Genomic DNA, 19,367 nt, shown 5'->3' on the forward strand with positions numbered 1-19,367 from the left:
TAGCAGACACGCTATCACAGAACCGGGGCTTGAGACACCCAGGTTCTGCCCTGGCTCTGCTACTCAGTGGCTGAGGGCAAGTCACAACCCCTCTCTGTACTTCTAGTTTCTCTCCCAAACGGCTGCTGTGTCTGACTTCTACACGTGCAGCACCCTGCAGAGCAGGACCAAAATATCAGGGAATCCCTCTAGGTCTTGCCACAATAAAAAACATAATAGAGGTAGCACCTCCTTCATCCTGCACCCTTGGGACCTGACAGCTCCTGAACCAGGGAATTTGCTGGACTAAGTGGGGGCCCCCTCCCTTGCCCCCACAGCTCCAGCGGACCCCATACCTGCATCTGGCCCCTGGCCCTGCTGGGCTGATGCTACCAGCTCTGACCTACATGTCCATTTCTACTCTGTATTTTTGACTCTGCAGCTTGAATGGCTTGATGCACATATACACCGTGTGATGTAGAGGGGGGATAGGTGTGTGGCTCACAGAGGATGTGGGGCTCCTGCTGAGGGTAACCTAGGTGACCAGGTGATACCTCTGGACTGTCGACAAAGGAGGAGGTGGAGCCTGAGGGGTTTGAATTGGAACTGGGAGTTGGAAAGCAGTGAGTCTGGGCTGGGAGATAGAGAGACAGAGGAGGGGGCAAGGCCCCGGCTCCAAGAGCCCCTCAGGGCCTCCTCTCCCCAACATGGATTGGACTGGCTGTCTCTGCCGGCTGTACTGACTCCTCTGTACCTTGCTGTGCCCTGTTGGCTAATAAACCCTCTCTTCTCCTGCTGAGTGAGAGTCACTCCTGCCTGCGGACGGGGTGCAGAGCTTGGGGACCCCAGAACCCCATCACATACACAGACACATAATTGGGTCCTGTCCCTCCCATCACAACCCCTGTGCAGAAGCTAAATGCTAACAGAGAAATGAGGAGCACTTGCTTGACGCATGAGTCAAAATGAAGGGAGAGAAGCCGAAAAGGGAAAGCTGTCAGACTCCAAATGGGCCAGAGAGGGGTTCCAATGGCAGGTCTATGAACAGACCTATGGAGCCAGCTAAGATCTGGGGGACACCCCTAAGAGAACCCCTCAGACAAGACGTTTGACCCAGGACATGACTGTCTCATGTGGATTTTGGGTTGCAGGACCATGAGGAGATGGAATAGGCAGGAGTTACCACATGGGCCACGGCTGTTACAAGTGAGTAGTGACTGGAGAGAAGTCCTCTCCCTGTGTGCAAAGCTGACATGGGATGTGCAGAAAATAGAGGTTATGTCTAGGCCATTTCCTCTAACTGGTGCAGAACTGAAATGAGGCTAATGTCAGCAGGAACACAAGTCACCAGAGCCATGTGTGTCACTAGTCTGTGGTGCATTTAACTAGAAGGGTGTTCTTGTAGTTAACAAATCACCCTAGGCCATAGAGCAGCTCAATTCAATTACCTGCTCTTCCGTAGGTGCCATGTGTGAACTTGGACAATTCCCCTTATTGCTCCATGCCTCAGTTTTCCCATCTGTACAATGGGACAATAGCAGTTCCCTTATCTTATGCAGAGGTTGCAAAGATAAATTTATGAATTTGAGGCACTCAGATATGTCATAGGACTGTACAATTCAATAGCTAACAATGCTTTTTCTGCCTCTGGCACATTTTTTTCTGGTTTGATTGTGTATTACGGACTATTTTACGGTTTTTTTTGTGGGCTGGTGCTATTTCACCTCTCTAATTCCCTTGATAGCATGTGACCCATCTTTCCCACACAATTTATTGCTCTTCTAATTACAGGCTCATTCTCACAACAGAAGTTATTTGTATCCCAGTCCACTGCTTTGTCAGCCATAAATCAGGGTGAAGTATAAACACATTGCTCCATAAACCATCAGAGGAAAAGCCGCTCCACTGAGAAAGCCTCATAAATAGAAAAGATCACTATTTTCCTGCAAACATATCACAGTGTTTACACTCCAAAAGCTCAGGCTCCTCTGGGATGCACAACTGGCTATGTAACCCTGGCTGGATCCTTTTCAGGGTGTGTTCTATATATCATCTGCCCTATGCTGGGAGACTGATGTGAATCCTTCCTTCTGTCTGGAGTTGGGTTGTGCTGCTTTGGAACGCAAACAAAGGCCGCTTGTGAGCTCCCACGGCTGCATGAGCCTGGTGAGTAGCCTGGTTTACCATTGGCTTGGTCGTTCATAAATGTAAATTCAGCGTATAGCTGATGGGGTCGGGGGTATAGTGTACAGAGAGGCTTTATGGCTAGGAATCATGTCTCTGAAATAGCACAGAAGGTTCCCAGCAGCTCTGACAAACAGTTGCTTGGTTGAGAAATTAGATGTGTGTTCCTAGGCAGCAGTCAGATCCCAAAGCCAGATTTGCAGCTTGTGCATCCTCACTGGGGACTTGGCCCAGCGGAGGAGCATGGCACCAGATGGGCGTTATGAACCTCTGGTACAGCTTGTGGAAGGCTCTGCTCTTGACAGGCGGTTAACAGTTCTGTGGCTTCTGTCTCAGCCTCACAGGATCTAGAGGGGTCACGGTGTTAATCTGCAGCTTCCCAGATAACGAGCAGTCCTGTGTCACCTTAGGCAATGGGTAAAGTGTAGTTGCTATTTTGGGATATGTTTGTATCCTGAAATAGCAACTCTGTGACTGAACATCCCACTCGAAATAGCATTCATCTGCGGAGGTGAGTTTTACCCACAAAAGCTCATGACCTAATAAATTTGTTAGTCTCTAAGGCTTCAGCTACAGCGTAGCCGTAACTTGAAATAACCTATGCAATTTGCGCAATGCAAATTCTGAAAATTATTTTGAGTTCCTTATTTTGAGCTTGATGCCATCCAAATGGCACCGAAGTTCAAAATAAGGGGCTATTTTGCGGTTCCCGTTACCCACTCATGACAAGGGGTAGTGGAAATGGAATACTGTGCTTGAAATAGTGCTGCTATTTTGAGCTCGGTGTTTAGCCACAGCGTTGCTGTTTCGGGATACAAATGATCCCAGAATGGCAGCCAGAATGTAGCCATAGCCTAAGACTTTGGCCACACAGCAGTGTTATTTCAGAATAAGCTATTCTGGAAGAGATTTTCTGGAATAGCCCATTTCAAAATTGCATGACTACACACAAAATGTGCGTTGAAACGGCATTCAGGTATTCTGAAATAACGCTGCTGTGTAGACATAGCCCAAAGCCCCTTATTTCAAAATAGCCCCTTTTCCCTGTCTCTGCAGACCCTATTCTAAAATACCTATTTTGGAATAGGTGCTATTCCTTGTGGACTGAGGTTTACAGAAATTGAAATAAGTCGTCTGCTGTTTGGAAATTATTTCCACATTGCCGTTTTGCTGTGCAGATGCTCACGAAGTTATTTCGAATAGCAGCCATTATTCCAAAATAATTTTGCTTTGTAGACACGTCCAAAAGGGTCGCAGGACTGCTTGTTGTCTGAGGATCCAGTTAGCCCTCACCCCTTGTGAGCTCCACAGTGCCAAGGGAAGGAACAGACTCTTAATGTTGGCCCCTTCAGGCTATTGTCCATCACTTCTCTCACCATCCCAGCTCCTTCATTAGCGTGCTGTGTCCATGCTACTTTCACATGATGTGGCCGGCAATGAACGCAGCGCATGACCAATTCTCCCATGGCTGGAGGCAGCTCTCTGCCCGCTCTGTAGGGCTGTGAAGTGCACTCGAGTCCCTTGCAAAGGCCACCCTGGGGGAAGCGTTCTTACTCAAAGCAGAGTCAAAGAGAAATGTCAGCAGAGCTGCCGAGTTAAAGCTAAAGGGCAGAGCCCCCTGTTCCATCTGCTGTGGCTAATCGACAGGCAGGTCTGGGTTAGCTGCCCGGGGCTCAGATGCAGCACAAGATAAGAGACGGCTCAGCTAGTGCATATGTTATCCACACACCTACTGAGCGTGATTCACTGTCCCATGCAGTGCTACTTAGACCACTTACAAAGAGAAAGAACAAGCTTCCTCAACAGCCTTAGCTGAGCACCAGTTGGCTTTTAGCTCAAGCCGTAGAGGCTCCTGAACTAAGTGTCAGAATTCCCAGGTTTGAGTCTGGTTTTTGGCAGTTACACATGGCCATACCACGGCCAAAATATGCCTGGATGGCCCAGCCCACACAGCAGACAGTCTTTCCCTTCCTGTGAATTATTACAGACTCCCTCCCTCCTCAGGCAAGGTGGTATTTGTGGACGAGAAAGTGGTTACCCTTATATAGGGAATGATCCAAAGTGGATTAGACTCCCAGTCCATCTAGCCTAGTACCCTGCCTCTAGGAGGAAGGACACCGGGAAGAAGCTGTACTCTGGGCAGGTTAGTATTCTTGGCAGTGGTAGCTATGCCAGCACCTGGTCGTCACCAATCAAGGATCAAGGCCCCAGTGGTCTAGGTATTCTACAGGCTCTGCCCCCCAGAGCTTACAGTGTAAGTAGAGCAAACAACAGATGGGGGAGGAAACAGAGGCACCAAGAGATGCAATGACTTAGTATTCAGTACCAGGTGGTTCTGAGGAAGGTACCCTAAGTAATCTGTTCCCAAGGACAGTTTCCTTCCTAATTGCATTAGACGTCAGCTAACGTGTGGCAGAAGAAGCGCCCATGGTCTGGCAGCGCAGCTGGGTAGATTCCTATAGAGCTTTCAAAAGAAACGTATTCTCTGGCGGTTATTCTCTGGTACCTGCTCATTGCTACATGACCAGAGACGCGTACTGAACCAAGCAGCCTGATCGTCAGAGGTGCTGAGCACGTATAGCTCCCATTAACAGCAGAAGGAATAGATGAGCTCTGTGGTGGAGCACCGGTCACTCAGGGTCCCAGGCTTCCCGGTGGCCTTTTGGCATCCCTCCAAGGCTCACAGTGACCTTCACTGTGTCTTATCCTGTCAGAACTGAGGCCACAAGTGTCTAATTAGCCTGCTGCTACAAGCCAGCTCTTAATGCGTTTCAGATGCTTTCTGTGCTGAAAACAGGAATCCACTCCCCCAGCTTACAGTGTACCAGCCCACCATTAGGCTTCTGCAGCCCACGGCTATGGGTTTGCCGCACTGCTCAGCACCTCTGTGCATGTGGATTTAGATGTCCACATTTGAATAGTCTCAGAAGGGTAGAAGTGTTAGTCTGTAGCTTCACAAATTACAAGTAGTCCTGTAGGACCCTAGAAACTAACAAATTTATTAGGTCATGAGCTTTCAAGGGTAAGTTCCATTTCTTCAGATGATTGGAGTAGACAAATGGAATCCCAGGTTTATATAGCTGGGACAGGAGGAAGAGAGGAAGAGGGTGAGGAAGAGGTTACCTGTCACTACAGTTGAACCTCTAATCCAGCACCCTTAGGACCTGACCAGTGCTGGAAAACAGAATTTCCCAGACCACAGTAGGTCAATATTGTCTAGCAGCATTGCCAACACTTCCACTGTTTGCTGGGCTCTTGGAAAACATTTAGGGGTAAATTACAGCTAAATAACAGCACAGAACACTGAGAGCCAGGACTGGTGGCTGGAAACAAACTTTATGGGACCACAGGAAACTTGGCCATATCCAGGGTAAGTGGTTGTCTGGCTAACTAAAATCAAGTCAGATTGCAGATGTTGCCAGACAAGATTGTTCCAGATCAGAGAGGTTCAGACTGTAGTAGAACCAGTTGAAGCAACAGGAATGGGACACATCCTACTTGATTTGCTTCATCAACGGGTCCTACTAATGACAGGCAACTCTTCTTTTTAATGCTTTTCTTCTCCACCCTTCCCCACTACATAAACCCTGGCTTCTGTTTGTCTCCCCCCATCACCTAAGACACCCATGAAAGCTCATGACCTAATAAATCTGTTAGTCCCTAAGGTGCCACAGGCCTGGCTGTGATCTGTCACATTTGAATATGATGGTCTCCGTCTCTGGCCCTAGGGATGGAGGCATCGGTGGCTGACATTCCACCCAAAGCTGCAGGTCAGCTCTAACTCTGTGCCTCATGCACCTCCAAACATGACTTCAGTCCCTGGTGACCTTTTGAATTTCACCCTAATGTCTGTAAAGCCCCAAGTGAGCCTAAGACAGGCACCACGAGAGAAGCTTACGGCTTCGGGCCCCAAAATCACAGGTGCTCTTTGAGAACTTTTTCTCCTGTGTTTATCTCTTCCTGGGCTTCAACCTCTCTCTGCTAGAAGTGGGACACAGAAACCAGCTTGGGCTGGCTGTAGGTCAGTAGCTGTGGATACAAGCTCAGCTGTCCTGGTCTGATGAAATGGGTGAGGACAAATGCAGAGCTGAAGGTAAAAAGGAGGCAAAGAATCTCCACTCTGCTATGTCATTTTTGACACTAAAGTGGCTGCAAAATTGGTGTAACAGCAATGACTCAGACCTTAACTTTCACCTTCTTCCTAGCCTTCTGTGTCTGTGACACCCACTTGGACCTGCTTGGCCAACATAACTGCAATTTGAGTGATAATCTCTGTAGAGATTCCCTGGTGCCTAAGAAATTCTTTAAAGAGGCATCAGCCATATATGACAGAGTATCTACACATGAGCGTTTGGTTGTTGTTTAATGGCTGTATCCCCTGTAGTGCAGTCTAATTAGGTGCAGTTTTTGTTGTCACTTGATTGTAGGGTCAGTGCAGGGTCTAGTCCTAGTGAGGACTTTGGTAGTTATGTGGTCGTATGTACCACTGAGCAGGTAATCAGATGGGTGTTTGCTGTTCTATGGTTGTATATGGTGTATGATATGGGGCATTGTTGCTCTTTTGTTTTTAACTCTAGGCCATCTGACAACAGAGTCAGGGTGGAGATTCCCCATCACACCATGTCCCTTGTCAACATCTCCTTCTATCAACCATCCACCTTGGTCCTGATGGGCTTTCCGGGGCTGGAAGCTGATCATCCCTGGATCTCCATCCCTTTCTGCGCCTTCTATGTTATCGCTTTCTCAGGGAACTGCCTGATCCTGATCATCATCAAGAAGAACCAAAGTCTTCATAAGCCTATGTACTATTTGCTTTCCATGCTGGCCATCACTGACCTGGGCCTGGCTCTGTGCACCCTTCCTACCACGCTGGGCATCTTTTGGTTTAATATCAGAAAAATTGACTTTGATGCCTGTCTCACCCAGATGTATTTTATCCATATACTGTCAGTGATGGAATCCTCCGTGCTCCTGGCCATGGCCTTCGATCGTTACGTCGCTATCTCCAACCCTCTGAGGTATTCGTCCATCTTGACTAAGTCCACCATCATAAAAATAGGGCTGGCGATTGTTTCAAGAGCTGTGGTCTCCCTTTTGCCGTTACCCTTTCTCCTCAAGAGACTGACCTACTGTGAGAGCAATGCGCTTTCCCACTCCTTTTGCTTTCACCCTGATATCATAAAGCTGGCATGTGAGGATATAATGGTCAACACCCTCTATGGCTTAGTAGTCATTCTTGCTACAGCAGGTGTGGATTTCCTGTTCATTGTGCTGTCTTATATTCTGATCATTAAGACGGTGGTCGGCCTCACAAACCAGGAAAAATGTCTCCCGGCTTTGAACACGTGTGTCTCCCATATCTGTGCTGTCCTAATCTTCTTCATCCCAATGATTGGACTGTCCATTATCCATCGCTATGCTAACAATATTCCCCCCATGGTTAACACTGTGGTGGCCTATATCTACCTCAATGTGCCCCCGGTCTTAAATCCGATCATATACAGCGTCAAAACCAAACAGATCCGCAAAGCCATGCTTAGAACACTGTGGAGGAAAAACAATCCAATCTGACAGACTTTCACCAGCTTGTTTCCTGGAAAATAAATTCAAATTGCTCTGTTGTGTTAACTCAAAGGGGTCCTAGGCTTGGCCAGAAGATGAAAACAGCAATTCCACTTGGATGTTGTATCCCCACTAAATGTTCTTCCTTTTCCTCTTATAAAAACTCCTAGTCCCCCGCAAGCTTCGTCAAACGTAAGGTCCTGAGCACCAGGGTCCACTAGAATTGTGGAATCCACCTGTGAGGATGAATTTGCAAAATATGAGCTGAAGTTATTTTTAAAAGGGTCGTCGGGCTATGGAATGGGAGCCACTAAAACACAGACTCAGAAAAAGCCGGTAACCTAATAAATCTGTGTAATCCTCCCCTAGTCCTTTGCCTTATGACGTCTCTTCCTGCCTCATGCCATGTCATTTTTAACATAGGCTGTAAGCGCGTAAGGGGAGGGGTTATGGGCAAGATTTTCAGACGTGCTTAGGGGTTCTCGGTGCTCCAGTTCGTGGGCCTGAACTGGTGGTACTCAAAGGGGCCAGATTTTTTTGGGAAGCGATGCCTGGCACTCTGAAAATCAGGCCCCTTTAAGGTGTCTCAGGTTAGGCACCCAAAAGTCACCAAGCATCTTCAGAAAGTTCAGCCCAGGTCTTTATTTTGTGTCTGTGAAGCACCATCTACTTCAAAGGTGCTCTACAAAGCAGTGTTTTGGACTCTACTGTCTCTTTCAATGCCTCTCACTGGCTTGGTTTGCTTATTGTTCTGTCGGCTGGTCTGCATTGAACCTAATCGATATGTGTTTTCCAAAGTTGGACTTACAATAAAGGAGATTTCCTTATTTAAAGTGGTTCTGAGGGATAATGACATCACTCTTCTATAAGCTTGTAAGAGCTGGGGCTCTGCTAAGGCAGAACTTGCCTCTGCGTCAGAACTAGTATTAGTATTCAGACTGCTAACAAGGGGCACACTTTTAACACTCACAGTAATTAACTACTAACGTACTTTACTAAGGGTCTTGGTGGATTCTCCATCACTGGCAATTTTTAATTAAGTTGGCAGAGGGCACAAAATGAAATTCGTCATTAGTGAGTAGAAAAAAGCGAGGAGCTCCAGAGAAAACCAAAAAAACCACTAGAAGTCCTGTGGCGCCTTATAGCTAAACAGGTTTTTGGGAGCATAAGCTTTCATAAATGGGCTTTTGCCCACTCCAAAAATTCTGTTTGTCTATAAGGTGCCACAGGACTTCTCGTTGTTTTTGCAGATACAGACTAACACGGCTACCCCTCTGATACTTGTCACCATGCTAGGAAAAAGAAAAGGGTGACAGACGGCCTCCCAGTGGCAGAGGAAACTCAAGGCTGGCTTGTGCAAAAGAAGGCAGCACTGGAAAGAAACACATGAAGTACCACAACTGGCTGGGTTCTAAATTAACGGTAAGAGTTCAACATCTCTGGATGTCAGCTTTCATCATTCACCCTGGGTGATTTCATGCTTCGTTTTAAGAGCAAGCTCACCCGAGCAGGCAAAGGATTCCAGATGGGCCATGTCAGAAGGCAACATAAATATTCCCTGAAGCTGCAAATCCAGGAATTAGTGGCCCACTCAGCGACCTTAACAGGGTTTGCCTTCTTTGCCATGTGGAGAATGACCTTCTTCAACCCACCCCAGTAAACAGGCCATAATGGGATTAAACCCTTGATCCTGTTGCACAGAAGTCAGTGGGAAAGTCAACACAGCCTTCCCTGGAAACAGGAAGAAGCCAAAACTGAATCAGAAGCAGTTTTGCTTCTCATGGGCCTTTTCCTGTTTAATACTGAGCCCTCGCAGCTCCGAAAGGGGATTTCAGGACAACTCAGTCTGGTGATTCTTAGCTCATGCACCATTCCCCACAGTGTCTGGGATAAAGCCAGGAAGGACTGGTAGGGGGAAATCCTCCATGAACCCGAGAAGATGGAAGGTGGTGGTACCTTCTTCTACGAATGGGCCCAGTGAGGTCAACGGGGCTGCTCACAGAGTAGGATGGGGGTCTGTCTGTAAAAGGGTCTCTGAACTTGGACCCGGAACGAAGTCTGTTTTAGGTCTCCCACTGCAAACTGTCTTTATCTGAGAATTAACTGGCAACTCCAGGGCCTCCCAAAGAGGCCTGAGTGGGAACCAGGTGTGCCCAAGATGTCTCAGGATCAGGTTGCACAGCCAGCGCTGAGCTGAGCGTGTCTGGGCAGGTTACTCCACAAGAGAACAGACTCCGCGCAAGAGGGACCGGATCAGGCCTCTGCACTGAAGGACAACTTCTGCCCTCAGGAGTCTCCATCTTGGCGCGTTTGTACTCAGACAATGCAGCTGTGGGCGGGAGCACAGGACAATGGGGGCATGTGGGGGAGGGGGAGGTGTATGGCAGTGCTACAGCAGCAGCACTACCGCACATGGCTGGAAACAGGCGGTGGGGTCCTCTGAGCCGGCCCCACGTTCCGCTCCCAGGCGTAGGATCTAGGGGCATGCGGAACGTGGGGGCTCCCTCCAGTTTTGAGTGGGAGCCCAGCTGCCCCTGGCCCCACCCCTGTGGCTCTGCCTCTGGCCCCATGCTTGGTGTCCTGGCTGTAGGACCATATCCAGGGCTCTGCTCCCGCCTGCAGCTGTGGTCCCAACCCCCTAATCCCTGTCCTCATCCCCCAGCCATGGCCAGGTCCTGGCTCCAGCTTGTGGGAGGGGCAGTGTTATGGACAGGGTGAGGGGGGTGCAAGGTAAAAAGTGCAGGGCTGGGAGCAGAGCCCCGAGTGCGAGTCCTGCAGCCAGGACCCCATGTGTGGGGCTAGGAGAAGAGCCCCAGGTGCGAGTGCTGCAGCCAGGACCCCATGTGTGGGGCTGGGAGCAGAGCCGTGGGTGTGAGTCCTGCAGACAGGACCCTATGTGTGGGGCTGGGAGCAGAGCCCCAGGTGCGAGTCCTGCAGTCAGGACCCCATGTGTGGGGCTGGGAGCAGAGCCCCGGGTGTGTGTCCTGCAGTCAGGATCCCATGTGTGGAGCTAGGAGCAGAGCTCTGGGTGTGAGTCCTGCAGCCAGGACCCCATGTGTAGGGCTGGAAGCAGAGCCCAGGCCTAGGTGCTCACCATTCAAAGGTGCTCAGCACCTGCAGCTCACAGCAATGAATCTGATACTCTCCAACCCCAGCATCAGGCTCCATCGGTCACTGCTTTGGGAAAGGGACGTTCCTCAAGTCTGCTTCTCTGGGGCTTATTTCTACCTCCTCATGCTGGCTGTGCCAAACACAGTCTTGAGCCTAATCACAATCAGGCCTTCATAACTAGCACAGCCTAGGTAGGGCACTCAGGGCTGTGCAAAAATTCTCACTCTGGGCACTGCAATTATGCCTAAGCCCTAGTGTAGAGGGGGTACCGATGATGGGAAAAAATCTTTCCTCTACCCATGCTACAATCACAGCTCAGACTGCAACCTGCATGTACCCGAGGTCACAGAGAAGGTTGGTGATGGCACAAGGGTTTGAACGTGTGCGGCTGTGCTAGGGCTCTACCATGGAGTAGTGTCTCTCTTAGGGTGAAGTGCCTATGGTGGGGGGGGTGCACATCCCCACATGCACTGGTGAACTTAACAAAAATTATACCGCACAGGGATGGAAAAAATTAGGGTGAATCCTGGTTACCAGCCCCTGCCTCTCCTACTCACTCAGCCACACGCAGCTGTATGACAGGGACTGCCTCCTAATCCCCGGGCCTCCAATGCTCAGTCGAGGGCCCTCTGGAGACTGGCAGCCTTCTACCACCTACCTCAGGGTGGGAGATAGTCAGGGGGAAGCAGGGAATTAACCCTTTGCCTGCCTGATGGAGCAGAAGTATTAGCAAGCCTGTCACAAATAGGCCAGGTCATATAGATGTCAGGCCAGGTGGATAGTTGTGCCCATTCATATCAGTCTGAGAACAGCCCCAGGAGTCAGGAGAAAGAAGAGTTAATAGCAAGTGGTTGGCCAATATTTGCCTCCAGTGTTTGTTTCTGCTTAGAAGCCATCTGAGACAGCTGTACTCCCAGTGGGGCTTTCCAGAAGGCATAATATATGCCGTCCTGCCTGACAAATCATAGGGGCTGCTGGCTGGCAGGCAGGCAGGCAGGAGCTGGGGGTGGCTATTCTTGGATGGGAAAGGAACTCTTCTTCCTTGTTTCATTCTGGTGAGTCAGACGCTTAGCATGATCCTGGGTCTATAATTAAAAGCTCAAGGACACTGTTGGCAAGAGAATGTGTTGCTTCTGCCAGCTGCGATCGAGCGGCTGCGTGGCGCCCTCCTCGCTTTGCAAAACCCCTGGACATCCCAGAGCTTGCATGAGGTTCTCCCTGGTGTCCTTGATTGCTGCAGCTTTTGGCGGGAGCATTCAAATTAGAAACATAATTCTAAGGGCCCTGGCTGCTCTGAAAGACAGGCACCCATTCTGAACCCGTACCATTGCTCGTCCTTAGTGAGGCCGGATACTTAAACATGCTCAGCACCTGCTCTCGGAAAATTAACTCCTTTGAACCTGTCTCAGTTAGGGCCTCCCAGATGTCGAGTCACTGATGACAACCTTGCCCTGCACAGATAGTGTCCAAAGAACAGGTCATGAATCGCAATTAAGAAAAGGTCCCCTGGTGATTTTGTCCATTTTTATCCCAGTCACCCGACAATCATAGAATCTGCAGTCCAGAAGGGACCTCAGGAGGTCATCTAGTCCAGCCCCTGCTTCAAGCAGGATCAACCCCCACTAAGTCATCCCAGCCAGGAATTTGTCAAGCCGGGACTTAAAAACCTCTGGGGATGGAGATTCTCCCGCCTCTCTAGGTAACGCGTTCCAGTGCTTCACCACCCTCCTAAATTCAATATTTTGTTTTTTCTTTCCTAATATCTAACCTATGCCTCCCCCACAGTAACCTAAGACCACTTCATCTTGTTCTGCCCTCAGTCACTAATGAGAGTAACCTCTCCATCCTCTTTAGAGCTCCTGGTCAGGAAGCTGAAGGCTTCTATCAAATCGCCCCTCACTTTTCTCTTCTGCAAACTAAATAAGGTCAAATCCCTCAGGCTCTCCTCACAGACCATGTGCTCTGGCCTCCTAATCATTTTTGTTGCTCTCTGCTGGACCGTCTCCAATGCATCCACTTCCTTTCTTTATACAATAAGGAGGGCTGGAGCAGTACTGCGCGCAATACTCCAGATGTGGCTTGACCAGGACCAAGTAGAGAAGAATAATAACTTCTCTAGATCTGCTAGTGCACCCCAATATACCAGTAGCCTACTTGGCTACCAGGACACACTAGCTGTGTTTACACGTGCATGCTACTTCGAAGTAGCGGCACTAACTTCGAAATAGCGCCCGTTGTCGCTACACGCATCGGGCGCTATTTCGAAGTTAACTTCGACGTTAGGTGGCGAGACGTCGAAGTCGCTAACCTCATGAGGGGATTGGAATAGCGCCCTACTTCGACGTTCAACGTCGAAGTAGGGACCGTGTAGACGATCCGCGTCCCGCAACTTCGAAATTGTGGGGTCCTCCATGGCAGCCATCAGCTGGGGGGTTGAGAGACGCTGTCTCTCCAGCCCGTGCGGGTCTCTATGGTCACCGTGTGCAGCAGCCCTTAGCCCAGGGCTTCTGGCTGCTGCTGCTGCAGTGGGGGATTCATGCTGCATGCACAGGGTCTGCAACTCGTTGTTGGCTCTGTGTATCTTGTGCTGTTTAGTGCAAGTGTGTCTGGGAGGGGCCCTTTAAGGGAGCGGCTGGCTGTTGAGTCCGCCCTGTGACCCTGTCTGCAGCTGTGCCTGGCACCCTTATTTCAATGTGTGCTACTGTGGCGTGTAGACGTTCCCTCGCTGCGCCTATTTTGATGTGGTGCTGCGCAACGTCGATGTTGAACATCGACGTTGCCAGCCCTGGAGGACGTGTAGACGTTATTCATCGAAATAGCCTATTTCAATGTCGCCACATTGAAATAGGCTACTTTGATGTAGGCTTCACGTGTAGACGTAGCCACTGTTGACTCATATCCAGCCTCTGATCCACTGTAATCCCCAGGTCCTTTTCTGTTGCACTGCTGCTTAGCCAGTCGGTCCCCACCCTGTAGCAGTGCTTGGGATTCTTCCTTCCCAAGTACAGGACTCTGCACTTGTCCTTGTTGAATCTCACTAGATTTCTTTTGGCCCAATCCTCCAATTTCTCTAGGTCACTCTGGACCCCACCCTTACCTTCCTACATATCTACCAGTCCCCCTAGCTAAGTGTCATCTCCAAATTTGTCGTCCAGGTCATTAATAACAATGTTGAGCAATACCGGCCCTGGAACTGATTCTTGGGGCACTCCACATGAAACCGACCACCAACCAGATGCTGAGCCATTGATCACTCTGTCTTATAGTGTTTTGAAAGGGTGGTGGTACTTGTCTCAAGGAGTCTCACAATTTGATGGTGTGCTACTTACATTTAAAAATGATCTGAAGGCAAAGCTGCTTCTCTTAATTGCTATTAGTAAGTCAAATGGCTTGTTCCTTTTACCAACACATCAATGACAGGGGTTACTGTAACATTCAACGGTGGGAAGACTTTTAACCAACTCTGTATTAAAGCCCCATTTGTAAAAGTTTACTAAATCACTCGTTGTTATCACCACATTGCACCACGTGTTATAGGTCATTACAAGCTCACCGGGCAAAGGTCTCATAAAAGCCTGTGAGTGATATTGAAAAGCAACAAATTGAACTGTCAGAATCTGAAACAATTGACTGACCATTTTCCCAAACATCCATTATTCATTCAGGAACCCTCTGTCAGGTATTCGCAAAAAGGAGTGTTAATATACAGGAGAATTTATTGTGGCAAGCGAAAGGCCAAACCTGTGGCATGCTGAGAACTTCAGAGTATTCTTAAAAATGTAAGAGAGAAGAAGGAATCAGCATGTGTCTCCAGGGCTACATCCCAGGCAGCTTGGAGGGGATCTCAGGCCTTGTGGAATTCGCCATAATGATCATGGTTCTAATCCACAGCTCACTGAGGAAACAGGACCAACTCCCACTGATTTCAGGGAGTCTTGGATCAGCTCCTGACAGCTACAGCTGTTTCACCGTCTTTGATTAGAAAATACCCCAAACTGAAACTGCAACTTGGAATGCTACCAAATCCAGGGAACAGCCGGGCTCAAATGCAGCTCACTGCCGTCTCAGCTGCTGTGAGTTATCATTCCTTAAGCAGCAAACTTATCCAGAAGTTTGCTCCTTCTCTTGTGCCAGGCCATGGGGAGAGAAACTTGTAAATCACACAGTCCATAGGGTGAGGAAACTAGGTAGTCACACAGCTACAACCGCTCTACGCCCTGGCACAGAACCACAATGCCACAAACCAAACCAAAATCCCATCAAGGGGACAGAAGGGAGTTTAGCCAAAAATCTCTCTCTCTCAGTGCTGTAAGTTTTCTCTAATTCGCATATTTGTGTCCCGCAGACTCCTCTCACAGATTGTCACAGACCAGCAGGAGCCGTGGTATACCGTCAGGTTTGAAACAGTCTCCTGGAAAGATCCCGTCTCATGTGCCTGGCCCAGAAGAGGTCTCACTTTTCCTCCAGGGTATGTCTACACAGCCTCCCCGATGAGAGAAGCTATTCTCCATAATGACAGACAGCAAAAGAAGGAGCAGTGGTCTCAAGTTACAGAGGGAGAGGTGTAGGTTGGATATTAGGAAAAGCTATTTCACCAGGAGGGTGGTGGAGCACTGGAATGTGTTGCCTAGAGAGGTGGTGGAATCTCCTTCCCTAGAGGTTTTTAAGTCCGGACTTGACAAAGTCCTGGATGGGATGATTTATTGGGGTTGGTCCTGGTTTGGGCAGGGGGCTGGACTCGATGACCACCTGAGGTCCCTCCCAGGCCTGGGATTCTATAATTCTATGATTCAGGACTCCTGCTTCACACTGTGAGCACGGTTCAAAAAGTCCAACCAACTCCTTCTGGAGACTTGTCCACTTCTCGGGGATTAATGAACCTTCTTGTGCGTACCCAGTGACAGTCAAGCTGCATTGCTAAATGAGTCAGGTTTAGTGGCCAACTAGACACAGCCTACAAAGCCCTGATGCTGGTACAGAGGTTGAGGTTTAGTTCACTTCCATTCTGGCTACCCAGAGTCCTGCTGGGCTGCAGTGATTCTCTCTCTCTCTCTCTCTCTCTCTCTCTCTCTCTCACTCTCTCTCTCTCTCTCTCTGAGCTCCTTGGTCAATTTCCAGATAAAAAGCCCCAGGGTCTTCCAGCAGCCATTTCTTATCCCCCACCTCAGTCCTTTTGTTCTAGAGCTGGACTGACCAAACCGGCACACAGTAATCAAGGTGAGAACATGCCATACCTGTATGTAGGAGGACAGGTAGATACACTGGAGGGCAGATATAGGGTCCAGAGTGACCTGGATAAATTGGAGGATTGGGCCAAAAGAAGTCTGATAGGGTTCAACAAGGACAAATGCAGAGTCCTGCACCTGGGATGGAAGAATCCCAGTCATTGGTACAGGCTGGGAACCAAATGGCTAAGTAGCCGTGCATCAGGAAAGGACCTACGGATTACAGTGGATGAGAGGCTGAATATGAGTCAACAGTGCGCCCTTGTAGCCAAGAAGGCTAATGGCCTATTGGGGTGCACTAGAAGGAGCATTTCCAGCAGATCTAAAGAAATTATTTTTCTGCTCTATTCAGCACTGGTGAAGCCACATCTGGGCTGCGTCTACACGTGCACGCTACTTCGAAGTAGCGGCAGTAACTTCGAAATAGCGCCCGTCACGTCTACACGTGTTGGGCGCTATTTCGAAGTTGAAATCGACGTTAGGCGGCGAGACGTCGAAGTCGCTAACCCCATGAGCGGATGGGAATAGCGCCCTACTTCGACGTTCAACATCGAAGTAGGGACGTGTAGACGATCCGCGTCCCGCAACATCGAAATAGCGGGGTCCTCCATGGCGGCCATCAGCTGGGGGGTTGAGAGATACTCTCTCTCCAGCCCTTGCGGGGCTCTGTGGTCACCGTGGGCAGCAGCCCTTAGCCCAGGGCTTCTGGCTGCTGCTGCTGCAGCTGGGGGTCCGTGCTGCATATACAGGGTCTGCAACTAGTTGTTGGCTCTGTGTATCTTGCACTGTTTAATGAAAGTGTGTCTGGGAGGGGCCCTTTAAGGGAGCGACTTGCTGTTGAGTCCGCCCCGTGACCCTGTCTGCAGCTGTGCCTGGCTCCCTTATTTCGATGTGTGCTACTTTGGCGTGTAGACGTTCCCTCGCTGTGCCTATTTCGATGTTGGGCTGAGCAACGTCGAAGTTGAACATCGACGTTGCCAGCCCTGGAGGACGTGTAGACGTTATTCATCGAAATAGCCTATTTCGATGTCGCAACATCGAAATCAGCTATTTCGAAGTTGGGTGCACGTGTAGACGTAGCCCTGGAGTATTGTGTCCAGTTCTGCGCTGCCCAGTATAGAAAGAATGTGGGTGACTTGGAAGTGGGTCCAGTGGAGGGCAATGAAAATGATCAGAGGGCTGGAGAACATGGCCTGCAATGAGAGACGGAGGGATCTGGGCTTATTTAGTTCGCAGAAGGGAAGAGTGAGGGGTGATTGGATAGCAGCCTTCAACTTCCTGAAGGGGGGGTTCTAAAAAGGATGGAGAAAGATTGTCCTCCGCAGTGACGGGTGGCAGAGTAAGGTGCAGTGGTCTCAAGTTACAGTGCGGGGGTCTAGTTTCAATATTAGGAAAAACTACTTCACCAGGAGGGTGGTGAAGCACTGGAATGCGTTACCTAGAGGGGTGATGGAATCTCCATCCCTAGAGGTTTTTAAGTCCTGGCTTGACAAAGTCCTGGCTGTGATGATTTTGTTGGGATTGATCCTGCTTTGAGGACAGGGCTGGACTTGATGACCTCCTGAGGTCTCTTCCAGCCTTTAAGTATTAATAGGCATGCATGACCTAGATGTGTGCCTCAGTTTACCCCTGTAGGTTTCATTGTTATCCCATGGGAGGAAAAGGAATTAAGCCTAATCCCAGGGCAGCCTAAGAGACATAGGTGTGACTGTCACTCCGTTGTGTGAGCTGGGATGGGCCACTGCAGAGGATGTGAGGGAGGTTCCCACGCCTGATACATGGCGTAGCTGATGAATCTGGAGAACTGTCCCACACTGAGGTATCAGCAGCGGAGGTTTTGGAAGAAAATGACAAACAAAACAGTGATAATTCACCAGGACAAGACGGAATTCCCCCAAGAGTTCTGAAGGACCTCACACATGAAATTGCAGAACTGCTAACTCTAGTATGTAAGTAGTAACAGAGAAGGACCCGTGTTAGTCTATATAGTATCAAAACAAAAAATTAGTCAAGTAGCACTTTAAAGATTAACAAAATAGTTTATTAGGTGAGCTTTCGTGGGACAGACCCACTTCTTCAGATCATAGCCAGACCAGAACAGACTCAATATTTAAGGCACAGAGAACCAAAAACAGTAATCAAAGCTGACAAATCAGAAAAAAAAAATTATTGAGGTGAGCAAATCAGAGGGCAAAGGGGTGGGGGGGTGTCAAGAATTAGATGAAGCCAACTATGCCAAAGAGCCCCTATCATGTCCCAGAAAGTTTGCATCCCGGTTCAAACCACGTGTTAATGTGTCGAATTTGAGTATGAAAGAGAGTTCAGCAGCCTCTCTTTGGCTGTGTCTACACTAGCCCCAAACTTCGAAATGGCCATGCAAATGACCATTTCAAAGTTTACTAATGAAGCGCTGAAATATATATTCAGCACCTCATTAGCATGCAGGTGGCCACAGCACTTCGAAATTGACGCGGCTCACCGCCGCGCATCTTGTCCAGACAGGACTCCTTTTCGAAAGGACCCCACCTACTTCGAAGTCCCCTTATTCCCATCTGCTCATAGGAATAAGGGAACTTCGAAGTAAGCTGGTTTGCTCACCTTGATAATATTTTTTTTCTGATTTGTCAACTTTGATTACTGTTTTGGTTCTCTATGCCTTAAATATTGAGTCTGTTCTGGTATAGCTATGATCTGAAGAAGTGGGTCTGTCCCACGAAAGCTCATCACCTAATAAATTATTTTGTTAGTCGTTAAAGTGCTACTTGAATGCTTTTTTGTTCTAGTATGTAAGCAATCACTTAAATCAGCCTCTAGACCAGGTGGTTGCAAGAGTGTAGAGGAGATCCTGGCAATTACAGGCCGATAACCCCAACTTCAGTCCCAGACAAATTGGTTGAAATGATAGTTAAGAACAGAATTAACAAACACAGAGATGACAATGATTTGTGGGGGAAGATTTAATCTGGTTTTTGTAAAGGGAAATCACGTCACACCAATCTATTAGAATTCTTCGAGGAAATCAACAAACATGCAGATTGGTGTGACGTGATTTCCCTTTACAAAAAACAGATTTCACGTGTGAGGTCCTTCAGAACTCTTGAGGGAATTCCATCTTGCCCTGGCATTGTGCTCCAAGAAAGGAGCTGGGCTGACCAGCACTGGGCAGCTAGTTAACAACACCTACTGGCTGTGAGCCCTTCAGACACGGTACCACTAGACAGGCTTTATTTACAGTGCTATTTCCCTCTTCCTTGCAGAGGGAGGAGACGGAATGGAATAGTGTCACTGGATTCCAGCCCATGGGCC

The 19,367-nt window shown here is 48.9% G+C and overlaps 1 protein-coding gene across 1 annotated transcript; it reads left to right on the plus strand.

Moving 5' to 3' along the window:
- Window positions 1–6,783: 6,783 nt before the first annotated feature.
- Window positions 6,784–7,734, plus strand: LOC142003412 (olfactory receptor 51G1-like). The gene has a single exon (XM_074980361.1). It carries the CDS (start codon window positions 6,784–6,786, stop codon window positions 7,732–7,734), a length of 951 nt encoding a protein of 316 aa, XP_074836462.1.
- The last annotated feature ends 11,633 nt before the right edge of the window (window positions 7,735–19,367 follow it).

Source organism: Carettochelys insculpta, chromosome 1 (genome assembly GCF_033958435.1).
Source record: "Carettochelys insculpta isolate YL-2023 chromosome 1, ASM3395843v1, whole genome shotgun sequence".
Taxonomy (NCBI): Eukaryota; Metazoa; Chordata; order Testudines; family Carettochelyidae; genus Carettochelys; species Carettochelys insculpta.